General features: G+C 33.0%; 3 protein-coding genes across 5 annotated transcripts; 1 reads left to right on the forward strand and 2 right to left on the reverse strand.

Annotated features, from left to right (window-relative positions):
* Positions 1-1,749: 1,749 nt before the first annotated feature.
* On the forward strand, positions 1,750-2,825 carry LOC126733341 (protein TRACHEARY ELEMENT DIFFERENTIATION-RELATED 7A). The gene has a single exon (XM_050436588.1). It carries the CDS (start codon positions 1,823-1,825, stop codon positions 2,597-2,599), a length of 777 nt encoding a protein of 258 aa, XP_050292545.1. The 5' UTR covers positions 1,750-1,822; the 3' UTR covers positions 2,600-2,825.
* LOC126733339 (pentatricopeptide repeat-containing protein At3g26782, mitochondrial-like) lies at positions 2,254-6,638 on the reverse strand. Of its 3 annotated transcripts, XM_050436583.1 has the most exons (5): positions 4,710-6,638; positions 4,417-4,519; positions 3,757-3,823; positions 2,517-2,595; positions 2,254-2,319 (listed from the first exon to the last, which is right to left on the reverse strand). In XM_050436583.1, the coding sequence occupies exon 1, from the start codon at positions 6,447-6,449 to the stop codon at positions 4,962-4,964; it is 1,488 nt and encodes a 495-aa protein (XP_050292540.1). In that variant the 5' UTR covers positions 6,450-6,638; the 3' UTR covers positions 2,254-2,319; positions 2,517-2,595; positions 3,757-3,823; positions 4,417-4,519; positions 4,710-4,961. The 3 variants fall into 3 exon arrangements, with proteins under 3 accessions (XP_050292540.1, XP_050292538.1, XP_050292539.1); XM_050436581.1 differs by lacking the exon at positions 2,254-2,319 and having other exon boundaries at positions 2,447-2,595; XM_050436582.1 differs by lacking the exons at positions 2,254-2,319; positions 4,417-4,519 and having other exon boundaries at positions 2,447-2,595.
* Positions 6,639-10,632: 3,994 nt separating this feature from the next.
* Positions 10,633-16,504, reverse strand: LOC126733342 (chromatin assembly factor 1 subunit FAS2). The gene is made up of 12 exons (XM_050436589.1): positions 16,326-16,504; positions 15,777-15,894; positions 15,290-15,316; positions 15,097-15,169; positions 13,545-13,648; positions 13,217-13,431; positions 13,025-13,121; positions 12,120-12,192; positions 11,826-11,914; positions 11,596-11,734; positions 11,393-11,493; positions 10,633-11,284 (listed from the first exon to the last, which is right to left on the reverse strand). The coding sequence occupies exons 1-12, from the start codon at positions 16,437-16,439 to the stop codon at positions 10,944-10,946; spliced, it is 1,491 nt and encodes a 496-aa protein (XP_050292546.1). The 5' UTR covers positions 16,440-16,504; the 3' UTR covers positions 10,633-10,943.
* Positions 16,505-17,126: the final 622 nt, after the last annotated feature.

The following is a 17,126-nucleotide window of genomic DNA, read 5'->3' on the forward strand; positions in this document are numbered from 1 at the left end:
ATTAACTTATGTTTATAACATTCATATTCAAATTGATTAAACTCAAAAGTAATACATGATATATGAATCAAAATAATAATATCTTTTCATCACCTTAGTTAATTAAATCCATCTAAGTTAATATTATCATCATGTTCAGCATCTTACAAAATTAGTTTTTAATAGACATTTTCTTCATTATTATCAACATTTAGTTTTTTTTTTTTTTAATTCTAATAATTTTTTCTTTATAATTTCTTGGCATTCTAGCTTTTTAGACTCAAAATAATAATAAAACAAAAGATAATTATATTTTCATTTAATACATTATTAATAGCATAGAAAATAAATTTGCAAATATGAAAGTGAGTATTATGAGTATAGTCTAAATTTTGTAGGAGAAAGAGAAGAGAGGAAAAAAAACTCATGGACTATTTTATTAGACTCAATGAAGTTTCTCAATAATTTTGTGTTAAAAAAATCTAACAACTTGTTTAAATCAAATAAAACCACAAATTTTAACAAAAAACTCATTTTAAACCCATATGTCTATGTATCGTACGATTCACCGATACGATATGATTCATATGATACACACTTATGTATCGGACAATTCATAAAAACTAACGATACGTCCTTACGATACGAAACTTTTTGTACACGATGCGATACGTATCGCGTATCATACGATACTGATAACTATGATCTTAACCAAAGAAGTGCACTTAAATGTTTCTTCCTTTCCTTTACCCAACTTTGATAAATGGAAAAATTAACTTGTCTTAAATTTAATTACTGTTAGATCCTTGGTTGTACTAAAGTTTCAATTTCGAGGGAATCCTCCATTACTATGCATAGACTAGTAATAGTATGAGTATTTTAATGACCAGGACCAGACTTAAAATTGAGCCATACAAAATAAAATATTTTCACGTTTCAGGTCATGGATTAATAATAGGTTTTGTGCCAACCCAAGTTACAACAATATCTTCTTTTCCTTTTTTCAAGAAAGCATTTAGTCCAACCACCAGTTTAACATGATTATCTTATCATCTAAAAAATTGTAAGACTACCAAAATGCCTAATGTACAGCCCCTTAGTAGATCTGATATTTCAATTAGGGTATTCATTCCCTGTACCGTACTCTCTTTTTTTTTTTTTTGGCCCAGATTGTACCGTACGATCTTCAAATGATTACTGATACGGATTAGAGAAAAAGTTAGACATACCTAAATGTGAAGGCAGAAATAGGGTGAGGAATCCCTTGCAGTATTTGTTAAGAATTCATTTTAGAAAAATTTTGACATCACTTTTATGGGAAATGAAAAAAACTGTTAAAATATTAATTGTTTTTTTTAATTTTTCCATAAAAACTTTTTTTAATTAGATTCTTAACCAATGCCGTACGGCACTCGTTAACATTTTCCTAGGTAGAATCCTCCTTAAGCTGGTACACTTTAAAAAGCAAGTTCCCAAAATACCTCACCTCATAATCAGGAGGTGATAAAAAAGAGTAAGTTTATGTCGATTCGTTCAATGCAGAAAACATTACTAATCAACCCCACTGACATTTTTTATTTGTAAAGAGGAGACTTTGATAGAAAGCAAAATGAAAAAGAAATTAATTAAGTAGAATTAAGTGTTTTTCAATGCAATCAATGACAACACTGCAAAATCTTGGCATGGAAGTCAAGTTACTAAAGGCTTTGAAGTATTCAAAACATCAAACAATTCAAACCCGTACTCAGGAACTACAAATAGGCATTGAACACATGCCTTGTTGTCCATCTTCCAATACCTGCACAAATCTATCAATTAATTTTGAAAACTTTTGCACATTGAAATGGCTCCTAGCGAAAATAAAGACTATTTTTACCCATTTTTTCCTCTACCACCACCCCACCAATATCCTCCATTCCCTCCAAAAGTACTGCCACCTCACAGTTCTCCAAAAGTGGCCCCACCACATAAACATAATTTTCCACCTCCTCCAACTCCAAATGTGGCACCACCTCCTAACCCTCCATTACCTCCAAAGGCTGCACCACCACATGGCACTCCATCCCCTCCAAAGGTGGCACCACCTCACGATAACCCACCCCATGGCCCCATTACACCACCACGGCCATTACTTCCGCCACCAGCAACACCACCCCATCATTCTTTCTATCCACCACCTCCCCACACCATTTCACCCCCTTCCCCAACTGTGATACCACCACCGCCTCATCCTATTTCCCCACCACCAGCACCAGGACACCATTCTACTGTTATTGTTATTGTATTTGTCTCACTTGGTGGTCTATTCTTTCTTGCATTCCTTTCAGTTGCTCTGTGTTGCTTCATTAAGAAGAGAAAGAAAAAAACAGTTCAGAAAACTGAGATTATAAATATTGATGAACATATAAAGGTTCAGGAAGCCATTATACCAGGCCCACATGGTGAACAAATCAAGGTATTATCAATCGAAGAGGATTTGCATATTGAGGAAGAGATCAAGAAAAATGAGAAGGTGAGTGAAGGTCCACATATTAAACCTGCAAAGAATCATCCTCAAGCTATTCAAGCGGCAGCATCCTCTTCTGTGTCCAGTCATAATCATCTTGAGCAAAAGGCCTGATTCAAAGCTACACAAATAAATGTCACAAGCAACAAAATGATTTATATTTACAACCACTATTTTCTGAGACAACAAACTACAATTTCTTGTTCTTTCCCATACTTGTTTTTTGTGAGAATAAAAACTGTAAAGGTTGTCAAAAAATACCTTGACATTCCCTTTGTATACTAGAAATAAATTATTTAAAATATGTATATAAAAAACTCAGTTCATCTTTGGGGTATCATTTTTTTTTTTATAGGTAATTTGGGTGTATTATCAACTTTGAATCTTTGATAATAGCCACTAACAACCCCACAAGCAATTATTGCACATTGTGAGCATTAAGCCATTAACATTCGATCAAACTCAGTGTAGGTAATCTGGTCTAAATCATGCTTGTCTTTTACAATTATATAACCCTTACTAATTATATTAGCAATTACCGAGGTCACTTTAAATATTATTGTATTATTTTATTTCAAATAATTTTTCTGAGTTTAACACAGCTAATTGAAATAAAATCGTGCGCAGGGGAAAAAAAAAGAGTGAATATGTTGTGAAGTAGCCAATTATAAGCTCATCCTTAAAATATGGGCTAAAGTATATTTAGATGAAGAGGCAAGGGGCAGTTTAAGCTTCCCATCACTATTTCTCATCCAGTGAAATAATTATGAAGATATAAAGGCAAAAGGATGATTAAACAGCATCATATAGAAGTAGGCTACAGTAGGATTTTCTCCTTTCAAATGTCTCTCCAATTCTAAACATATATAGTGTTTGATAGTTTAATTTTCATAGAAGTCTGGTGAACATCCAATTAGTGATATCCTCAATAACAACTCACATATATACTAAGAAATGTGAAATGCAAATAATAATAATAACCCTCAGAAACTAGTGTATTGTAGTTAACTATCTTTCACCATAGACTGCTATAGGAAATGAACCATATGGATAACTTACCCTGTCAACAACTCCCCTCATTTAAGATTTCACAATTTAATAAGAATACTTATAATTTGAAAACCCAATAACATTCGCTAAATTTGGCGAGTGACAGATCTCCTCTAGAACTTCTGTCGGTAGACACCATTCAGCCAGATTCTTGTTTAACAATTATTAATTACCAGGTAATATTAAAATGAAACATTTAGTCAAATTGATGGGAAGTGTACCTTCAGAAGCACAAAGTAACACAAGCTGCTTGCCAGAATGTAAGAAGGTTGACACTTGGCAGAAGACCTGACACTCAAAAAAACAAATGGTGAAAGATTGGACACTGTTTGTTATTCTTGAATGTAGATTTTTTACCATTTTCTTTTTTTAAGGTTATATCCAATGCACAAATCTCCCACTTGAGGTTTGGGAGACATGATTGGTAGGCACTAGGCAGCCTTTTACTCCAATTTTTGTTGGAGAAATTGATTCCCAAACTCAAACTTGTGACCTATAGCTTTTGGTGGAAGGCACTTGCCATCACCCCAAGACCTACCTCTTATTCCTGAGTGTAGATTTTAAATTACCAATTCTCCAAAAAGTTTTAAGTTGCTTAAGCTTTTAAGGCAATCAGTAATTTAATATGATATCAAAGTAGATGGTCCTAAGTTTGATCATTGACTTCTCCACTCTACCTTCCATTTAAAATTCCATGTATTGGGCTTCACCTATTAAAAGGTAGTTTGAGCCCACACGTGAAGGGGGAGTGTTAGAATTATGTGGTTAAATAATTAAATTTACCATCTCCTAATAGTTTAAAATTTTGGAAGAGTTGGTAATTTAACATGTTAAAACTTATGTTAGAACTTAGAAGTATAAGGTTAAAAGATTAAATTTACCATATTTGTTAATTTAACATGGAATCAATGCAAGAGGTTCTGAGTTCGATCTCTGTCTCCTCCACTTTACTTCTCATTTAAAATCTCACGTGTTGGACCTCACCTATTAAAAGAGAGTTTGAGCTCACACGAGAAGGAAAGTGTTAGAAATATGAGGTTAAATGATTAAATTTACCATATCCCAATAGCTTAAACTTTTGGAACAGTCGGTAATTTAACAGTAGATACAAAAAAAAACAAAAACCCAAAAAAAAAAAAAAAGATTACATAAATGTTAAGGTAAAGAACTCTACCCTTAAATGAGTGCATCCAAGATCCATCTGACTCTGTCACTTTGCATATGTTCCATAGCTCTGTACATATATTCACAGATCATGCTGATGTGCGATACAGTTGCGTTTGCATGAAGAAAAATGAATCCTCCAGCTATTCTATATGTGCTAAAGAAAAATGGTTGAATTACCAACCCTCATAAGGAAGAACTATAAAAAATGTGGCCATATTCATGTTGCAAAGGACATTAAATTAGCAACCCATGGTTTTACTCAAAGGTAGTTTCCACAATCACCAGGCAACGTAGGTGCCTTAATTATTTGATCTAACATTTCATGTATCATCTTGGTTTGAGGATGAGAGCAGTCTCCCTGATAGAACTTATGTATTTTTCCTGCAATGGTCATCCAGCTATAACCAGGAGTTTTAACCAAACCCAAATTCCTCATCTTTGCTCTGATTATTGAAACACCATCACGTATGCTAAGAGAATCATAAATACCACACAAAGCTATATAGTTACTAGAGTTTCTAGGTTCCAATTCAAAAAGCTGAAGAGCTGCAACTTCTCCAATTTCAACATTCTTGTGCATCACACAACCAGCAAGTAGGGCACCCCAAACACTTGCTGTTGCCACTGACTTCATGTTTTTCACCAATCCAAGTGCTTCCTCTAGATGTCCAAAACGACCCAAAAGATCCACCATACAAGCATAGTGCTCTACACTGGGTTTCAATCCATATTCAAAACTTATAGAATCAAAAATCTTCCGGCCTTGATCAATGAGACCAGAGTGGCTGCAGCTAGCCAAAACTGCTGTTAGTGTAACGCAGTTTGGTTTAAACCTGCAATCTTTCATTTTCTTAAACAAAGCCAAAGAATCCTCGCCTTTCCCATGAACACCATAACAAGATATCAATGTTGTCCAAGTTACCAAATTCAGTTCACACATGTTCCTGAAGACCTTTTCTGAGTCATCCAAGCATCCACACTTTGCGTACATATCAATCAATGAATTACCAATTGCGACATCTCCATCGAATATGAGACTCTTAACTACTTGCCCATGAATTTCCTTCCCTTTCATCAAGTCTCCTTCCCGTCCGCAAGCATTCAAAATACTAGGAATCGTCATGGAATCCATGTTCACTCTTTCACTAAGCATGCTCCTGAAACAATTCAAAGCATCAACATAAAAGCCAGCCCTCCCAAATCCTGAAATCATTGAATTCCAAACCGCAGAATCTCTAGACAACATATTAGAAAATACCCGCTTTGCATCAACTAAATTACCAAATTTCACATAAAAATCCAAAACCGAACTTCCCACAACAACATATTCCTCAAACCCAAGCCTAACCACCCAACCATGAAGCATCTTACCCAAAAAAGTATCTCCTATTCCAACACATGACTTAAACACTGGAGGCATTGTATAATGATCAGGCCGAAGACCCATTTTCAGAAAATCATAAAAAACATTCATAGCATCCAAAAAAAGAGAATTCTGAGCATAAGAAGCGAGCATTATATTCCATGAGTACATATTTCTTTCAGACATTTTGTCGAAGACTTGGCGGGCATCTTGAAGAACCCCACATTTAGAGTAGAACAGTAAGAGATCTGTTTGAAGGGTCACGTTGGAAAGGAAGCCAAGGACAAGGATTTGTGCATGGGTTTGCTTAGCTTGGTAAATTGCAGAGAGTGGAACACAGTTTCTGAGTAGGGAAGACAAGTAAAAAGCAGCTTTGTAAGACATTTTTTTCGAAGTTCTAAATTTCCAACGGTCATATGAGGATTTGGAGGGAAGAGAATGAGTTATAATCAGGTGTGGATCTTGTTCCGTAATTTCCTGCTTTTTGACTTCCACGGAGTACTAAACTCGTGCCATGTTGGAATGGTTTTGATTTTTTTTTTTTAGTACACAAAATGTCAAAATTTATCTTTATCTTGATCTCCTTCTTCAAAATCAAATCATGCAAGTATATTCTCATTTTATTTGTCCATTATTCTATTTTTATAATTTCATAATTTTGCCCTTTTTTTTAATGAATATTCAATATTTTATATAATTTTAAATTAAGTATATTCTTGAAAATTGAAAAATTTTATTTTTTTTAAAAAACTAAAAGATGTTTTCTTAAAGAAATTTTTTAAAGGTGCACAAAATAAATTTCAAAATTTACATAAAAATTCTTGGTGAGAAATGAGATAAGATAACCCAGTAAATTGTGTGTCCTTAAAAAATTTTGACTTTTTCGACTATTAAAATTTAAACCACTATCCTCCGCTAATTTTTTAGATATAATGATTGCCTCCACTAATAGGATTTTTTTTTTTTTTTTTTTAGACACTAATAGCATTAGGACAAAGTTTGCAAAAAACTTTAGGCCTATGTTTAGGCTATAACTACATTGAATATCTTTTTATTATATGTGAATTTTGACAAATCTATCATGAGGTTAAATTTTAAATGATCAAAGATCAATAGCTATATCATCAATGAAATATTTATATTTAAAGTTTTTGTAGTTTAAAAGTTATGCATAAAAAATAAGTTTATTGATAAAATATTAAATAACATCTGATTAACACGAATTTGACATGTGTATTGAACATATAGAATATGTGATTTAACGATTAAAATTTCAAAATATATAACTATGTTACTCTTTTTGGTGCGAACTGTTTGTAGCCAAATCCATTTTTAATCATTTGCATTATTGTCCAACATAATTTTCTATCATAGTATTTTTTTTTTCCTAAGAATATAATAAGTTAATAACTCCTATAAAGATTAAGGAAAAAATATTCAATATTTTGAGAATAATAATCCATTCTTTCACATAAATAGTGGATCCCACCATAAATTTTATTATCAGAGCCCATTATTATGTGTTAAGAGGGAACATTAGTTCAGAGTATTGAATAATTCATTGGATTTAAGCGTGTGTGCCCCCAAGACAATATCTTAGCCAACCTAAAACTTATTTAGTTATTACATAAGATACTTCTCTAGCCAAGAGGCTTGTAGTTTAATTGGCACTGTTATATATACTACCCAATATTTTTAATTGGATCAAATTTTGACAAATCCATCGTTGGATTACATTATTTTTGTATATTCTCTATGCTTACAAAATTTCAAAATGATCAAAGATCAATAACCATGTAATCAATCAATTGTTTAAATTCAAGTTTTTATATTTAAAATAATGCATAAAAGATGAGTTTATAGATCGAATGGTAAATAAAATTTGATAAGCATGAAAATTGATGTGCATATTAAGAATATATAGAACATGAAATTCGATAGTGTGATTTTCAAAATATGAATTTAATAAAAAATTAGGTAGTGTAACATTGTTGTACAATTTGTTTCATAGGTTGTTATGCAAGTGACATCTTCAAGATACACAGATAGGATGATCGATGATATATAAAGAGTAATTTTAAATAATACCTATAAGGTCACAATTTGGTTCCCAAGCTCAAACAATGGATGAACTTAGGCCTAAAGAACCTAATGCAATAAATTTGTAGAGAGTGGGTTGAAAAACCAGGCTTTAATGAGTCAGGCAACAAGTGAAGTAGATCCAAATGACAAGAAAATGCAGATAGACTGGTTTAATCTGACCAAAATCGTCCTCGACACAATCCAAGGAGATCAGTTTTTATATATTTCTACTCAAGTTTGATTACAAGTTCAATTCTTGATGGCTACAATGTTTTTCTCTCAATTTCTTGGTCCCTTCTCTTCAGGGTCTTCTTTCACTTTTATACTATCTTCCTTCTTTCCTCTTTACCCTTCACATGTAGGGCAGATTGCTGGTATTGATCCTTGTCCCATCAACACCTTCCTGAAATCTCTGGTAGTAGCTGTAAGGCTGAAAATTACTGTTTAGGTATCACCTCCACATTAATGCAGTCAGTTGATTAGGTGCAAAGCATTCAATGTGGTGATAACAACTTTCTCTTTAGATATTTTAGGATTTCCCTCTATTTTGGGCTTCTATGATGCTTATCCATATCAATAGAATCTCCTGGAATGCTACCCTGGATGGCAGACCACCATTTCAGACCACCATTTCAGACCTCGACTCTGATTAGCCGAGGAGGTATTTATTCTCGGACCGCTCTCATGGACCCTTATGATCAAAATTAACCTATTCAGTTACCAACACGGACTCCTCTGATAATGTTCACCCCTCCTCGGACTACTTCATGTCCTCAGATTGGGTCCCAGGCCCAATATATTCTACTGGGCCTAACATCCCTACAATACCATCTTCCAATTTTGGGCAAACCACACACTTGCACACCACAACCACAAATACGAATAAATGAGGATTTGGTATTTTGTTACATGTAATTAGTAATTACTTCGTGGAGTGCATAACTAGTACACAACATACATATCATAGTAGAACACCCCCATAAGTAGGAAAATTATCTAATAAATAAACTTATACAACATCTCACTCACATTATATGGTCCCATAGACGTAAGATTCACCAAATATGAGAGGGATGTTGTATACATGGTTTTAAGACTCAGATTGTTCAAAGAACTATTAAGAAAAGATGTTCAAGGTTTTTAAGATTGGATCTAGGTTGAATTGTAATAATGTCATAATTAATTTAGTAATTAATTAAAATAAAAATAAAGATATTGAATTTGTAAATATTAGCAAATTTGACATAAAAATATCTAAAAAAATTGAAACAAACTTTCAAATAAATTTTCATGATATTATAAGGTTAATAGAAAATAGTACAACATAAATAAAGCATGAAAATAATAATCCTTCAAGTAGAAATCATTTTAATTAAATAAAAATGACTTTTAAAATAAATTCATTAATGGTGAATTTCCATGCAAAGGCATTATTCTTAAATCAAAAGTTAATTTAGCAATGAAAAAAATTTAGTAATATTTAATAGAGAGAGAGAGGTGATGTAGAAGTCGAGAAACTATAAATCATGTAAATCTAATATAAATTTAGTAATACTTCGTATTTGCCAACACAATCATGAGAGTGAGGATTTTATTCATTTAAATAACTTTTTATGTAATAAAATGAGAAAAGCTGTCGTGAAAAGTATTCACTTTTTATTTAATTTATGTTCTTCCACATGTTGACAATACTTCATGAGAGTGAGGATTTTGTTAATTTAATCAGTTTTCAATTGATATACTACTCTAGTCTAGTGGGTTTTTTCCCCCCTAAAAAAATAGTCTAGTGGTTTTCATTACATGATTATATATAAATTCTTGGGTAAATTGTATTTTTGGCTCCTTAAATATATGGGTTGTTTGATTTTGATCTATCAAATCAAAAGGTTCAATTTTGACATCAAACTTTTAAATGTAACAATTTAACTCATCTATCTATTTTCGGATTATATCTAGTAACAGAATGGTAAGACACCCCATTCTAAGAGTTTAGACAGCAAGAAGTGGAAATAAAATAAACATTGACAAAATTGTTCCTTTTTTTGAACTTAAAGAGCTTAATTAGAACTTTTTAACATTAATGGCCAAAATTGCAGAAAGCCCATATTTGAGAGATTAAAAATTCAATTTACCCTAAATTCTTTTGCATTGCATGATGATGTATAAATTCAGAAACACATTTTAATGAAGATTGCAGTGGGATAATCCAAAATAGACGTTTTTACTGAACAGTCAAGATCAGTAGAGTGAAGGTTGAGTTCATAATAGCTATTAGAGACACCCTTTTACCCAAAAGGCCTAAGCCTAATGTGTATTTATCAATTATGTTATATTAATTAATCATTTTTCTTATTATTATTCAATGTAAGACTTCACTTGTAAGACTTCACTTGCAGTGTATACCCAACATAATGCAGCCACAAGAGAAGTGGAACACTTGTGAACAACCCAACATAATGCAACCACAAGAGAAGTGAAACAATAATGAACAAAGCCAACGTAGCAAAGGTCATCATAATATGACTAGATCCGACCAGATTTTCAATATAAGAAGCCAATACATAACAAAATTGGCTTGATCTCTCACCAAAATCTACTATAAAGAAAACTCTGGTTTCCGGGAAAATTAAAAGAATAAATATATATATCATTTTTTGAGCACCTATAACTAAGAGCTGATTGGTTCCTTATATATCATATATCCTACATTAGAAAACTATTGATAAATCTACAACCTCTAAACGAAACCTTCAAATTACGCTACATCAAAATTTACAGAGGTGAGCACTGCATTTATCAAGGATCAATTGCGATGGGAGTAATACGCCTCTTAGCTGGTTTAGTTGAGACGGGAGTACTTGCTGAGCTTGGTGGTACCTGTTTCCCTTCATTGTTTCCTTCTTCTGGTTTTGTGCTATCCACTGTGACAACACTATCATTTGTAGTTTCATCAATTACCATGTCCTCTGGCTTTGGAACAGGGTTCTTATTTGGTGATTCCTGTTTTCCTTCATTGTTGCCTGCTTTTCGTTTTGTGCCATCCACTGCAACGACGCTATTATTTGTTGTCAAATCAATCACCATATCCTCTGGCTTTTGAACAGGGTTCTTTTTCTCATCCTTTACTTTCTTATATTCTAGAGCAGATTGAAACAATAAATTTAGGGAAGGAACAAAACAGTTGTAGGCGAAAGAGGAAAGAAATAAAGTAAAAAGTAAAACCAAGTGAAAAAAGAACAGCAAACCTGATAAAGAGACAGGTGATCCCAGTTCATCATGCTCAAATTCTAGTAAAGTACAGTAACCATCTTGGGAGGATAATGCCAAATAACGACCATCAGGTGACCTTACAACAGAAATAGCAATAGCCATTCAAAACCACCCAGAAAATATTATTAAATATAATCATCAAAAGAGCATATTGCATGCGAACTAGTGTATAATTTACCATGCAATATCGGTTATGGCTGCATAGTGAAGACCAGCCAAGATTGCTATAGGAGGAACACTCTCTGTGTCATAAACGTATAAAGAATTCAAAGTGGCCACCGCAAAAATGAGGCGATAAGGGAGCTTAAAGATTGCAGCTGCACAGTTCACCAAAAACAATTCAAATTACAATCATAAATTGTCCGAAAATCATGTTTTGAAACTACAGATTGACCATCAATAGGGTACCTGGATTTGAACCCCGAAGGCAAAAACCTATGGGGCAGAAACGAACTGCTACAACAGGTTTACTGGCACCTGGGAGTTGTAGAGCAGGCCTGCATGTCAGGAATTTGAGAAAACATGACTGCCAGACAAAAGAACATCTCCTTCAAACTTATTTTACCATTTAAAACAGTTATCACATATTGAAATGCATACACTGCTATTAATTCAGCTGACCATGCATTACAAGATATCAGGCTCAATATCAATAGATAATATTATAGAACTAAGTGAATAAGCCTAGAGTAAATATCTTACCTTGAAAGATCCTTTCTTGAAAACACATAAGCTGTATTTACTGGTTCAGATGCAGGCGAAAGTTTGCAAGAACCTAAAAGCAAAAATGTGGAATACCAGCAAAAGTTTTAATAAGAATGATCAAATAAGTAAAATAGAGCATGATCAGAAAAGGATGTAGTCATTGTAAAAGGAAATAATCTTTGGGTGATACGTGGCTTCCTACTTGTACAACAACAAGAACACGATAACATTTAGGAAAAAAAATCACAAAAATTCATATAAATGTAAGATGATTTATCTTCTATCCACTTTGCCTCACTCAATGGCATTGATGTAGGAACAATTGGGCAAAATGGATTAAAGGCCACGTTATAATTGGAATTTGGATACCAATGTTCAAGTCAAACACACTCACAAGCTCCATGTACTAGCAGAGTAGAAGGTACCATGTAGGCTTTTTAGATGCTAATAAACCTTTATTTTCCATATAAATCAGATTTAACTGTCCTACCTGTTAAGTTTCCTAAAGAAATATAGCGATGATACATAAAATAATGATTAACAAGCAGATTAACCCTCTTCTACTAACTCAGGTTAAAAGTCTTAACATCACAGGCACATAAGTCAATGCTTGAAACGACAACCACAATTACATTTTGGCTACCAAAACAAACTAACAAAGGCTGCAATTTTAGTAAGATAACAACCATCTACCAAATAATTTATCGTACAAACAGTTTGAAATGATAAAAAATTGGAAATTGATAGGAAGACTCCAAGGTGTTAATGAAAATCCCATCAAGCAACCAGATAATTTCATCAAGTTACTTTCAAGAGTTCTAAGACTACCAACATTCAAAGAAAAAGGACTTGTCTAAATAAGTCCACAGTAGGTTGGATTGGACATTTAATTGGGTCAATACCTGCAGGCACAAGTAAAAATGATCCATCAGGTGACCAAGCTAATCTTCGGAAGAAAGATGGCAATGTTTCATCATGAAAAAGATGGTTTTTCACAGACTGCATCAGAAACCATTTGTAAATTGTGAGACTTATAACAAGTGGCAACTTGTCTACAATACATGAAAAACAGAGATGACCTACTATTTCATTACCTTGGAATCATCTACTGATGGCTGTTCTGCCTTGGAAATGACATGCTGACAAACATAATTCTTCTTTTCCAAGACTTTTGCTTTTGTTTGAGGCTTATTAACGTAAATACGGCAAGTTCTATCAGAACTAAGGGAAGCAGCATACTTGGCCAATGGATCCCATGCAACACCTTGAACATAATGGAAATGGGAATCCAAAATCTGATGGACAGAACCTGAAGAACAGAATCATCCACAAAAGTATACAAATTAACAAAACATTTTAACTGACATTTTCTTTCCTTTTTTTTAATCAAAACATTCTGAAAGTTATGTATTTTTTTCTAACCTTTGTTTACATCCCATATGATACAAGAATTATCAACTGATCCAGAAATCAGAAATGCACCATCGCCCGACCACTGCAAGTCCAGAACATCCTTCCGGTGAAATCTATTCCACAAATAGCCCATTAATGAGCATATAATTCATCTCCAGAAAATAATACCCAAACTTTCCAAATCCAGAATGTAAGTGAATTCATATTTGGTATCTAGATATAAGGTTTAATTCAAACACCACAGGCCCAACTAAACCTTACACAAATTACATTCAACTTGGGCCACCAAACCTAACCAATGTTTTCTTCGTCATTTAAAGATTTACATCTATTTCAATGTAAGTTATTTTGTTATATATATATATATATATTCAGAAATATGATCAGATTGGTTAAGTAGTTTTAAATTGGACCCCAAGAATTAGTGGTAGAGCCAAGATTTTAATATAGGAGGGCTAAGATTAAAAGACAACATTGAAAGAAAAGTTTATTGGTTTTGTAATGAAAAGTATAAGGTTTTGTCACCTCTCCAACTATCTCCCCTATCCCCATTAGGTAGGATTTTATTGGCCTAAGCACTTATTTGTTGAGGAGAAACTGATTCAATTCAGAGTTGTTCATGTCTATACCAATCGAGATAACTTTGAAAAACAGTTAACTGATATAAGTAACAAAACAATATACAATTAAACAAGAATTTAATTATTGAGATGGGAATAAAATTTTGTCTTCTTAAGCAAGGATTTGCAAGAAGTTAAAAAAACAAAAAACAAAATCATCTTTATACAAGTTCATTTAAGATTCTTGGAACTCAATAAAATCTATTCTCCATAATCTTAAATAACTACATATACATTTGATACAATTAAATGAGGTAAGCAAAACAATTAATAATAAAATATTAACTCAAAAGATTAATTTATAAGAAATCTGAACATGTCAATTGAATACTGAAGAGTAAAGTGAGATATAAATCAATGTTAAAATGGAAAATACAAATCTAAAAGCAATCTAAAAAGGGCGTTTCTTTATTCTGAAATTTTTAAAAAATTAAAAATTAAAATTTTTTTTTGACATATTTCACTTTTGTTTTTATTTTTATTTTAAATGCAGACTCACAACATTGATATTTTTTTTTGGTTTACAGGAGACTTCAATTGAAAATACATGCGGCCAACCCTAGCTAATCTATTGAGGATTCATAGCCGACACCAAATATTTGGGTTTAAGCCTTGTTGTTGTTGTTGTGTTGTAGGAGACTTTCATTGGGTGGAGTCAGGAGGTGCAATTGTCCCCCTCAACCCCTCTGGCTCTGCCCATGCCAAGAATGTGAGTGGTTCAAGGACAGGATTCCTATCTGGACTTTAACTGATTCTTTTTGTCAGTATTAAAATATAAATGAAAAATTGGCTTAGGTTGTCAATATGCAGTCTGATTCAGATTTAAAAACCTGGTTTGTTTTACCTAAAATCAATTTGAATGCATGCAAAAGCTCAATAAAAAACTCAGATGAATAGCCTTTTTGATAAGTAAAAGGACAAACGCAGATGAATAGCCTTACGATAAAGTCTTGAAAACCTTCCATGTTTGACCTGTGTCTGTGGGGTGTAACTTCCATAGGATCAGCTCACCTCCTGAGAAAAAGGAAAAGTCGGTTTAAGGAAAATTTCCTAGGTTGCCTTGCTAAAGCAATGATAGAATTAGCGTAGATAATGTACTGAGAAAGAAAAAAGCCGCAGCGATTGAAATCATACCATCGGCACCAGACGCAAGTTGTTCTCCTGCATTATATAAAAGAGTGATATCAATTCCAGCATAAAAAAAGCATCACCAAGATTATAATTTATACATGCAGATAACTAAATTACAAACTAAGTAGTAGTAGAAACCACTGCTGGAGTCATTGCTATAAACACTTTGACGAAGTTTGGTATGAAAGATTAATTTAAGAATTCAGATGACAAAAAAGACATTGAAATATTAGAAACAACATGAAGCATCCATTGAAGATGGGTTTATTGCTAATGTGCGATATCCAATTGAAGCAAGATTCCTGTAGTTTTAAAGGTTTAGTTAAATGTATTCTGAGAAGCTATTTTCTTTCGCTACTAATGTAATTACACAACACAGATGCAATGTATTTCGTGATACCATAGTTTGATAGAATTGCAATACACATTATGCTAACCATCCAAATCTTAACGAAATGTACAAATTTGAAAAGAATTGGTGCGTCCTTACCGGAAGGAGAGAAGCGAAGGGTATTAACAGCAGAACCATGGTAAGAAAGGCTATTTTGGTAGGTAGCTGTTGGGCCTTTCTTCTCTGTTTCGTCTGAGTCTGAATTTATCAACCAGAGCTGAAACAAAATTAAGCAAAAACAGAATAGTTAGTCTGACTTGACAAGAGTACTTAAAGAACTAACTTCAGTTCATTACTGATTCACAGATTAAAAAAGAAAAAGAAAAATTATATGTTGATTTATCGTTCAATTGAGCAATTCATATGAACCCAAAGAAGGATTTTAATAATTTGAACAAAGTGAGCAACATTGGCTGAAAATAACACAAAAAGAAAATGTCATGAATTTATAATCTATGGCACAAGAAAATGGAAACAGTCACTGAATTGAGTAGCAAATGAAATAACAGACAAAGTAATCAGTAATTAGGAGCACACAATACTACTACTACTACTCTTAGATTAGATTAGATCAGATTAGAAAGAAATGGTTGAAATAATAATAATAATAAAAGAAAGAGAGAGAGAGAGAGAGAGAGAGAGAGAGACCTTGATGTCGTAATCGGCGCCGCCGGTGGCTAAAGTAGAGGAAAGAGGGTGGAAATCTAGGGTTAGGACTGGCTTCGTGTCGTGCCAGTTGATTTGTACTGTCCCTCCCTTCATTCGATTCTTTCTTTTTTGCTTTTGCTGAAATGAATTTTGGGAAAGAGAAAGAGGAACACAATTTATTTAAGATAATAATAATAGAGGGCTTTTCTTTTTCTTTTTCTTTTTTCTTTTCTTATTTTGGGTCTGAGATATTTGGCGCGCTGCTTTCATTTGGCGGGAAATGTACTGTACACTCACACTCTTTTCCCCTCAATTATCCTTTTTTTTTTTTTTTGCTAATTTTATCGGGAAGCCACCACCACCAACATGACACATCACACATTTAATCACAATTTTCTTATTTGATCACCATTTTTTATTTTATATCAACTAGTGTGTAACCCCCTCTATATGCATGGTACATTTAAAAACAATCACAATTATTTTTATATATATATAAATTGTTTACTTATTGATTATGAATTAAAAAACAAATTGAAATTAATTAGTCATGCCAAGACAACATTTCCTAAGGGACCAATCCCTTCACCAAAATAACTTGGAAAAGAGTTTGACAAAGACCGTTTTGCTAAGACATGTAGCTTTATTAGCATTCCTATACGCCCAATTGAACTCCAGCCGGTCAAATCTTGCATATAGCAATCTAACTTCAACAACAAAATTAACAGTTTTCTAGTGCACTAATTTGGATCTATTGGTCATTAACTCAACTCAAATTTTGGAATTACCCTTAATTACCAC

This window comes from Quercus robur, chromosome 6 (assembly GCF_932294415.1).
Source record: "Quercus robur chromosome 6, dhQueRobu3.1, whole genome shotgun sequence".
Classification (NCBI taxonomy): domain Eukaryota; kingdom Viridiplantae; phylum Streptophyta; class Magnoliopsida; order Fagales; family Fagaceae; genus Quercus; species Quercus robur.